The sequence below is a fragment of the Molothrus aeneus genome, chromosome 31 (genome assembly GCF_037042795.1).
Source record: "Molothrus aeneus isolate 106 chromosome 31, BPBGC_Maene_1.0, whole genome shotgun sequence".
NCBI lineage: Eukaryota > Metazoa > Chordata > Aves > Passeriformes > Icteridae > Molothrus > Molothrus aeneus.
Genome location: NC_089676.1, coordinates 2,611,438 through 2,620,928, shown reverse-complemented (window position 1 = coordinate 2,620,928; position 9,491 = coordinate 2,611,438). Strand labels below are relative to the sequence as shown.

General features: G+C 55.0%; 2 protein-coding genes across 2 annotated transcripts; both read left to right on the top strand.

Moving 5' to 3' along the window:
- Positions 1 to 2,535: 2,535 nt before the first annotated feature.
- On the top strand, positions 2,536 to 3,798 carry LOC136568355 (loricrin-like). Its single transcript, XM_066568324.1, has one exon. It carries the CDS (start codon positions 2,536 to 2,538, stop codon positions 3,796 to 3,798), a length of 1,263 nt encoding a protein of 420 aa, XP_066424421.1.
- A 3,456-nt stretch (positions 3,799 to 7,254) lies between these two features.
- LOC136568373 (uncharacterized) lies at positions 7,255 to 8,745 on the top strand. Its single transcript, XM_066568353.1, has one exon. It carries the CDS (start codon positions 7,255 to 7,257, stop codon positions 8,743 to 8,745), a length of 1,491 nt encoding a protein of 496 aa, XP_066424450.1.
- Positions 8,746 to 9,491: the final 746 nt, after the last annotated feature.

Here is a 9,491-nt window from a genome sequence, read left to right as displayed (position 1 = left end):
TGGCTGCCAGAAGGACTCTGCCACCAAGGAAACCCAGGAGATGAAGATGCCTGACATTTCCTCATCTATTCAATTGAAGATTATTTGCGTTGTTCTCTTCTCCCTTCCCCTGGGAATGTTCTGACCGGAACCTCTGCTGTTGTGCATCCATAATTCCAGCCAGGGCTGTTCCGTGTCCCTGTTCCTGCCCCCAGTTTTCAAGTGCATGCACCAGAAAATAAAACTTGCAGTTCTAGAGAGTTCCGTGTGTGAGTGGTTGGATTTTCTGGCCCCGGTTGCTTTATTTCCATCCCTGGTTGGAAACAAACTTTATTTATCATCCCTTTATTTCCATCCCTGGTTTGATTCCAGTGCTGTTGCACTGAAACCCCACTGGTAGAAGAGATTTTGGATTCACTAAACATTCTCAGGTCATTTTTTAATGTCTCTTGATGATGATGATGATCCTGACTTTTGCCTGTCAGAGAAGGTACCACAGAATTTATCACTGGGGTCTCTCTACCTCACCAAAATCCTGGTGATGCCCAAGAAAGTTCTGAGTGGGTTCAGAGAGAGAAGATGACAAAATTCAGCTATGAAGCATTTTGAGATGTAATTGAGGGGTGAGAGGAGCTCAGGCCCATCCTGAGGTGGTGCAGAAGCTCCTGGTGCTTTCACAAATGGGAGAGAAATTAACTTCTCCAACACTTTTCCAGCTTTGAACCCCCAGTGGAATCAGGGATTCCAGCAAGGCCCTTCCAAGGGCTGGGATGCTCAGGCTGGAAGACTTTGGGATTTCCTCATTCCCACAGGGCCAGAACAGCTCCGGGTGTGAGTCTCCAGAGGGAGTTTCCCTGTGGGGAGCAATCTCTTTGATGTGGTCTACTCCAGCAATTCCAGCAATTAGCAGGGAAAGGGAATTAAACCTCGGAATTGTTCTACAGGAGGCAGGTGACGGACACCTGGAATTGTCCCAGGAGAAACAGGAGTGACCCGCGGCCGTGACAGCTTCTCCTGTCCCTCCACCCTCTGCCGTAGCCCCCCGTGGGGACCTCAGCGAGGCAAGCACCTCAAAACACATCCAGATGAGCCCCTCCAGCCGGTGCTGCCACTGGAATAGCTGGGTTTCCTGGGATTTCATAATGGGAAGTCATCGAGAGTGCTAAAATTCCAGTGGCTGGGAATTGCACAAACACTGACGTTGCAGGCACAGAGCAAAGCCACAGTTTGGGGTCCCATTTCAGGGGGGTGGGAATGGTGCTGTCAGAAATTCCTGCACCCAGAAATGGCCCAGGACCAAGAAAACCCGGATCCAAATTACAGAAATTCCCAGAGTGGCAGCAGGAGCCACAGCACAGCCTCAAATCTTGTTGCTTCTTCAGAAATGCCAGAGTCATCCCCAAAACGGGCAGGAATTCATCCTTTTGGTCCATATCCATGGAGATGCTGCTGCACAGGGGGGATGGTGGATCTCGTACCCCTCCATCTCCATCACTTGAAGTGGTGGGGCCTGCCTGACCTCGGCTCTCTCCTGAGTGGGGGGAACCAAATAAAAATCCCCATAAACCCTTCGCTGCCGTGGTGGGAAATATCCCACAGCCACGGGGGATTCCTGTGGTGCCCCAGAAACTCCAGTCCCACCCCTGTTCCCCCTGAGAATCTCCACTGTGGAGTCACAGAATATCCTGAGGTGGAAGAGACCCCCAAGGATCATCAAAATTCAATTTCCAGCCTTGCACAGACACCCCACCAATCCCCCCTGTTCCTCCAGTGTGTAACACTCAATAAAAAGAGGCTCCCCAGCCCCTTCTGGTGTCGGTCACCAGCGGCATCTCCTGGCTGGAGTGGAGGGTGGCAACCTCCAGAATCCTTCTGGAGCCCCAGGAGGAATTCAGCCACGGGAATTCAACCGCAGGAGCTGAGCCCACGTGTGGGACCTGCCATGGATGCAGGGCAGCCGAGGAAGTGATGCACGGGAGAGGCATCGTCCGCATCCAGTGAGTCAGGACAAGTGGGATGGAGGAGGAGAGTCTGTTTGGTAAATAAACCTATCACCATTCCTTCGGATGCCTCACTTCCCACTCAGGAAAAACGGTATAAAAGTTGGTGGATCTCGGGGTGCTTCATTCGCTCAGCTTTGCCCTGAGGTGTCCGTGGTCAGAGCCGAGAAGGGTAAGTCCACGTCTGCCCCAGGGAGGGATTCTTCTCTTTCTTTCCTGCTCCCAAAATGAAAAAGTTTTGGTGAAAAACATCTGGTGGAAGGGCAGGGAAGGTGCTGGGGTGAATTTAAATCTCTTGTGGGTGCCTTGGTCCTACCAGACCAAACAGAAGCAGGATCAGCCTGTGCTGCTGCAGGTTGTCTCTTATCAGTATTGAGATGGAGATGGAATAGCTTTGGGATAAGGAAATGGGATAACTTTGGGCTAAAAGTCTTTAAAACATGATCTTGGCCACTACAAAGTGGTGTTGGGCTGGACTGGGGTCACAAGCCTCGGGAGAACTGGTGGTTGCTGCCCTGGAGTAAAAAGCTTTTCCTTGCAGGGTCACTGCTCCACGATGTGCTCCAGACAGAGCGGGTGCCACGGCTGCGGCTGCTGCTGCTGCTGCCGGGGCAGCCAACAGTCCCAGGGCTCCTCCAGCGGGGGAGGAGGAGGATCCTGCTGCGGTGGAGGATCCTCCGGAGGATCAGCCCAGAAGATCATTATCAGCTCTGGCGGCGGAGGAGGAGGAGGAGGAGGCTCCTCCGGATGCTGCGGAGGGGGATCTGGTGGCGGTTCTTCAAAGAGCATGATGGGAGGAGGAGGAGGAGGAGGAGGAGGGTCCTCCGGATGCTGTGGTGGAGGCTCCAGTGGTGGCTCCTCAAAGAGCATGATGGGCGGCGGAGGTAGTGGCGGATCCTCTGGATGCTGCGGTGGTGGATCTAGTGGTGGATCTTCTGGGATGAAGATCATAATGGGAGGTGGAGGCGGTGGAGGTTCTTCCGGATGCTGCGGTGGCGGAGGATCTGGTGGTGGCTCCTCAAAGAGCATGATGGGCGGTGGAGGCAGTGGGTGCTGTGGTGGAGGATCCAGTGGTGGCTCCTCAAAGAGCATGATGGGCGGTGGAGGCGGTGGGTGCTGCAGTGGCGGATCCAGTGGTGGCTCTTCTGGGATGAAGGTCATCATGGGAGGCGGAGGTGGTGGAGGATCCTCCGGATGCTGTGGTGGAGGATCTGGTGGTGGCTCCTCAAAGAGCATGATGGGCGGTGGAGGCGGTGGGTGCTGCAGTGGCGGATCCAGTGGTGGCTCTTCTGGGATGAAGGTCATCATGGGAGGCGGAGGTGGTGGAGGATCCTCCAGATGCTGTGGTGGAGGATCTGGTGGTGGATCCTCAAAGAGCATGATGGGTGGTGGAGGTGGTGGGTGCTGCGGTGGTGGATCTGGTGGTGGATCCTCAAAGAGCATGATGGGCGGTGGAGGCGGTGGAGGATCCGGTGGATGCTGTGGTGGAGGATCCGGCGGTGGCAGTGGGGGATCAGCCCAGAAGATCATCATCAGCTCTGGCGGCGGAGGAGGAGGAGGAGGCTCCTCCGGATGCTGTGGAGGCGGATCCGGTGGTGGCTCTTCAGGAGGGAAGATCATTATGGGAGGTGGAGGCGGTGGTGGATCCTCTGGATGCTGTGGTGGCGGATCGGGCGGCGGCTCCTCGGGCCAGACCATCATCATCAGCTCTGGAGGTGGCGGCGGAGGCTCCTCACAGCAGAAATGTCCTGTTGTCATCCCCAGCATGGTGCCCCACCAGACCAAGCAGAGCTCCAACTGGCCCTGCCAGCAGAAGTAACACTCTGGCTCCCATCAGGAATGGCCGAGTCTTTGCCCTCCGAGTTTTTCCCCAGCACGTCCCCATCCCTTGTGTTCCCTTGGTGCTGCATCCCTGTGCTGTGAACTCCCAGGTGGCTCCTCTGTGCCACAAATGTGACGGGAAATAAAGATTTCTGTGCACGGACAGAACTGGTTTGTGAGGTTCTATTCTCCTTTGTCAGTTTGCTTCCCAAAAAGAAATGAGTAAAACATCCAAAATATTCTGCAGGGAAATGTTCTCCAGCCTCCAGTGCTGGACCAGATCTTTCCTGCACCCAACGTAATTTTCCCCTCTTTCATCCTGATCCCATTCCCTGTGTCCTGTCCCTGCAGTTCCTGAGGAAAAGTCCCTTTCCAGCTTCCCTGGAGCCCCCGCAGATCTTGGAGGGGCTCTGAGGTCTCCACACAACCTCCTCTCCCCCAGGCTGAACATTCCCAACCTTCCCAGCCTGGCTCCACAGGGGAGGGGCTCCTCTTATCAATTTCATGGCCTCCTCTGGACTTGCTCCAACAATTCCATGTCCTTCTTATGCTGGGGACACCAGAACTGGACACAGCATTCCCAGTGGGATCTTACCAGAGCAGAAATACCTCTCCCTCACCATCCTGCCCACCATCCTTTGGATGCAGCCCACAGACAGCTGGCTTTCCTCTCAAATCAGGAAAATCCTCTCAAAAAGGACTCTCAAATTCCTCTTTGGAACTGGTGGGATTAGTCTTGAGTCCAGTAAACTTTAAGCCCAGAGGAGGTTTTGTTTTTCACCTCACAAACACACCTGGTTGAGAGGAAACAAAATTAGGAGTTACAGGGATCATCGGCCATGAAACTCCTGACGGATCATGGCTGACAGATTCCTGCCTTTTGGAGAAAACTGGACAGTTCTTCTCCAGGATCACGGCCCACATTGTCAGCATCACTGTGCCTGAGGGAATCTGGTGGGAAAAGGGATCCAGGGTAGGATCTGGCCAGGGATTTGTCCTCTCTCGTATCAACCACCAACCAAGGTGTTTGCAGTGAGGAGATGAAGAGGCACCATGACCCACCAGCCCTTCCCAAAGGCTCCAGGACTCCAGGAAAAAGGGCCCAGCAGAGATCAGAAAACTGAGAATGTGGCCCTGAAGCATTTTACATGCCCGTTTCCCTTTGCCCAACACAGGCATCCAAACTTCTCCCAAACCTGGAGAGGTTGCAGTGCCCACCCTGTGCTCCAGCCACACTTTTCCTACACCTCTGGTGACCAAATCCATGGGGTACTGAAACTCTTGAGGGATCACGACTGACAGATTCCTGCCTTTTGGAGAAAACTGGACAGTTCTTAGGCATCCAAACTTCTCCCTAACCTGGAGAGGTTGTGGCAGTGTCCACCCTGTGCTCCAACCACGCTTTTCCTACTCCTCTGGCAAACAAATCCATGGGCTGCAGGGCCAGTACTTCCAGGGGTCCCACCCTGGGCTCTCCACACTCTGTGATCTGCAGGAGCTCCTCTCACCACCCCTCCAAAAACCTCCACGGCCTTCCCACATCCCTGGGTCAGGACGAGCTGCTCACGCTGGGTGTCCCTCTGTGCCAATGAGCTGCTAATCCTGAGTCTGGCTAATCCCGAGTCCTAATCTGGGCAAGTCCCTACAGGTTGAAGGCACAGAAGGGATCAATGTGTTGAGATCCTCAGGAGTACAACACCCACACGCCAGAGCTGGGAGCCAGAACAGCGGCGACACCTCAGATCTGGAGATGAGAACAGAGATAAGGCCATGGGAGGGACTCCAAGGCCAAACAAAGGAAGCCCCTGCACGTGTGTCCCCACTGCTGGTGGCCCTGTCCCCATCCCAAGGGTGTCGTGTGAGTGCTCAAAGTCACGTTCGTGGTGACAGCCGGGACCTGCTGCTGCTGTCACTCGTCCCCACGGCCAAAACCCCTATTAGTCCTTCCTCTACCCAGTGTGCCGGGAGGGCGGATGCTGCTGTCAGGCTCCAAACACGCGTGACACAGAGCTGGTGCTGGGACAGCTGTGCTGACAAACTGTCATCCTCCAGCAGGGAGCACAGCCAGGTGACTGCCCTGCTCAGGCGTGGGTGGGGTGGCCACTGAAGACCCTCAGAAATGGGTCCTGCTGAGGTAGAGGGGGTGTTTAATGTCCTAGAGTTCAAGGGTCAGGTCTTGATCGCCTTCAAGTGCAAACTTTGGATTCCAAGGATGGAGGAGGTTGGAACCTTGGAAGGATTCCAAGGTTTTCCCCACTCCAGCCTGGAGACTGAGACCCCTAGAAGCTGGAGCTGAGCACAGACCTCCATGGAAATCCAACAGCTGCTTCCACTTTGGGGGTCACAAAAGACTGGAGGGAAAAGTCCCCTTTGTCACTGTCACCCTCACAGCGTCCTCTGACACAGATGTGGGCAGCTCCAAAGCAGGGAACTCCATTGGGGTGGCACCTCTGGCCTTTTCCAGCAGGATGGACGTGCTCCTGCTCCCCACCTTGCCAGTCCTTGAGGGAATTCTTAAAATTCTCTGTGACTCTTCTCAAGCACATCCTTTATCCTTGTCCTTCCATCACTCTGTCTCCAACTCACTCCACTTGGCATCTGCTCAGTCCCCACTCTGTCCTGAGCACCCAGGGAGCTCCATCCCAGCAGAAACACATTGGGGCCCCCTCTAAAACAGACCCCAAGATGTCGTTCGCCCCAAAAATTCGGAGCGAGGCTCCCGGAAGGGAATCATTAGGCGGAATTAGCGGCTGCGATACAGAACGGGGCCGATGCGCCTCCTTCGCATCTCCTCTGCTGCAGGTGAGTCAAGGAAGGAGGCAGCTGAGGCCAAGCTCTGTCAATAAATCTCTCAGCATTCCTTAGGGTGTCTCACTTCCCTCGGGAGCGTGGTGCAGCCAGTATAAAAGCTCAGCCATCCCAGGGCTCCTCATTCAACCCACACCGAGCATCGCGACGTCCCCACCAGCACCGAAGGTAAGCCCGTGCATACGGAAACTTCTGGAACATCTATGCAGGGAGATCCCTCCATCAGTTTGTCCTTGGGTGCTCTTGGAAATGTGATGGCTCCAAAACCAACTGGAGGTGCCAACAGAGCTCCCTCCCTTAGACAGGGGCGTTGCAGGTGGAGCTCTGAAAGCTGAACTTTGAGCTGCTGAGTCAGTGTGAGACATCCAGAAGGATCCACACCATTTTTGAGGCATGTCAGAGCGTGTGTGCAAACCTCGGGAAGTATTCCCAACCTCCCTGCATGCAGAGGGTTCCTGGAACTGTTGTGACCTGCAGAGATCTCCCCGGGATGTCAGGGCAGGTCTCGGGGTGGGAGTTTAAAGTAGGGCTGCAGAAGATGGGACAACTCCTGGGAACTCTTCCTTCCTGAGCTGGGAAGGCTCAGCTGCCTCTCCAAGGTTCTCCTTTCTGACAGCTCCCTTCCTTGCAGGGTCACTGCTCCAAGATGTGCTCCAGACAAAGCTCCGGAGGCTGCCATGGGATGTCCTCCCAGTCCAGCGGGTGCCACAGCTCCTCCAGTTACCAATCTGAAGGCTCCTCCTGCTGCGGGGGCGGAGGGGGCAAAGTCATCATCAGCTCTGGCGGTGGAGGAGGTGGATCCTGCTGCAGCGGGGGCTCCTCTGGATATGGGATGGGAGGGGGATACTGTGGTGGTTCTTCAGGATCAAAGAGCATCATTGGAGGGGGAAGCAGCGGAGGATATTCAGGTTGTGGCATGGGAGGAGGGTACGGTGGTGGCTCTTCAGGATCAAAGACCATCATTGTAGGTGGAGGTAGTGGAGGTTCCTCTGGATGCTGCAGTGGGGGCTCCTCCAGCTATGGAATGGGTGGAGGATATGGTGGATCTTCAGGATCAAAGAGCATCATTGTAGGTGGAGGTAGTGGAGGTTCCTCTGGATGCTGCAGTGGGGGCTCCTCCAGCTATGGAATGGGTGGAGGATATGGTGGTGGATCTTCAGGATCAAAGACCATCATTGGAGGGGGAAGCAGTGGAGGTTCCTCTGGATGCTGCAGTGGAGGATCCAGCTATGGAATGGGTGGAGGATATGGTGGATCTTCAGGATCAAAGACCATCATTGTAAGTGGAGGTAGTGGAGGTTCCTCTGGATGCTGCAGTGGGGGCTCCTCCAGCTATGGCATGGGTGGAGGATATGGTGGTGGATCTTCAGGATCAAAGACCATCATTGGAGGGGGAAGCAGTGGAGGGTCCTCTGGATGGTGCAGTGGAGGATCCAGCTATGGCATGGGTGGAGGATATGGTGGATCTTCAGGATCAAAGACCATCATTGGAGGGGGAAGCAGTGGAGGGTCCTCTGGATGGTGCAGTGGAGGATCCAGCTATGGAATGGGTGGAGGGTACAGTGGTGGATCCTCAGGATCTAAAACCATCATTGTAAGTGGAGGCAGTGGAGGTTCCTCTGGATACTGTGGTGGAGGATCTTCAGGTTATGGCATGGGTGGAGAATGTGGCGGTGTGTCTTCAGGAACCAAGATCATAATGGGAGATGGAAGCAGTGGAGGTTCCTCTGGGTGCTGCAGTGGAGGATCCAGCTATGGAATGGGTGGAGGATATGGTGGTGGATCTTCAGGATCAAAGAGCATCATTGTAGGGGGAGGTAGTGGAGGGTCCTCTGGATACTGTGGTGGAGGATCTTCAGGCTACGGCATGGGAGGAGGGTACGGTGGTGGCTCTTCAGGATCAAAGACCATCATTGGAGGTGGAGGCAGTGGTGGATCCTCCGGATGCTGCGGTGGAGGATACAGCTATGGCATGGGAGGAGGATACAGCGGTGGCTCCTCAGGCCAGACCATCATCATCAGCTCTGGAGGTGGCGGCGGAGGCTCCTCGCAGCAGAAATGTCCCATTGTCATCCCCAGCGTGGTGTCCCACCAGAGCAAGCAGAGCTCCTATTGGCCCTATGGCCAGCAGAAGTGAAAGCCCTGGCCAGCTCCAGTTCTGAGTCTCCTCCTTGCCTCCAGCCTGGCTCTGCTGCCTGGTCCTTCCCAGCGTGTCCTCTCCTGCCCCTGTTCCCTGGACCCTCATGTGAGATCTCCAGGGTTGCCCTGCTGTACCCTGCTCCTGGTGTTGGGGTGCCTTTGATAGCGTTCTGCCACTTTTTACACCCAATAAATGTTACAACTACTCAAACCTGCCCTTTTTTTTGGGAGTTCATTTCTCTCTTGCACTACCAACCCGCACTTCGTGGTTTTGGGATGTGGAAATGTCTCTGATGAGATGTTTCACCCCAAAGCCACCTGGTTTATTGTCCCAGAGGTTTTTCACTTTCATTTTCTACCTGGGCTCTGTGAGGGAGGAACAGAAGACCCCAAAATTAGAAGGAACAACAGCACCAACACCCTTTGGTGCATGGTGCAGGGCTTCTGTGTCCTCTGAGGTGCCAGCACTCAATGCCACCTCCGTGGACCTGATGGGAGATGTGACCAGACCCATCAGGCTCAGTCAGGAAGAGAAGGGATTGGGGATGACCCAGCTGCAGCAGGTGGGCAATAAAACATCCATGACAGCATCCACAGCTTTGCCATCCTCCCCTTTCCTGCAGCAAGCTGAGGGAACACCCTCAGGCTGTGCCAGGGGAGGCTCAGGGTGGAACCAGGAGGAATTTCCTCATGGAAGGATGGTCAGGCCTTGGATGGGGCTGCCCAGGGAGGTTTGGAGTCCTC

What these genes read in the sequence shown, in the direction of transcription:
- LOC136568373 (XM_066568353.1), top strand. Translation starts at nt 7,255, where the DNA reads ATGTGCTCCAGACAAAGCTCCGGAGGCTGCCATGGGATGTCCTCCCAG.
- LOC136568355 (XM_066568324.1), top strand. Translation starts at nt 2,536, where the DNA reads ATGTGCTCCAGACAGAGCGGGTGCCACGGCTGCGGCTGCTGCTGCTGC.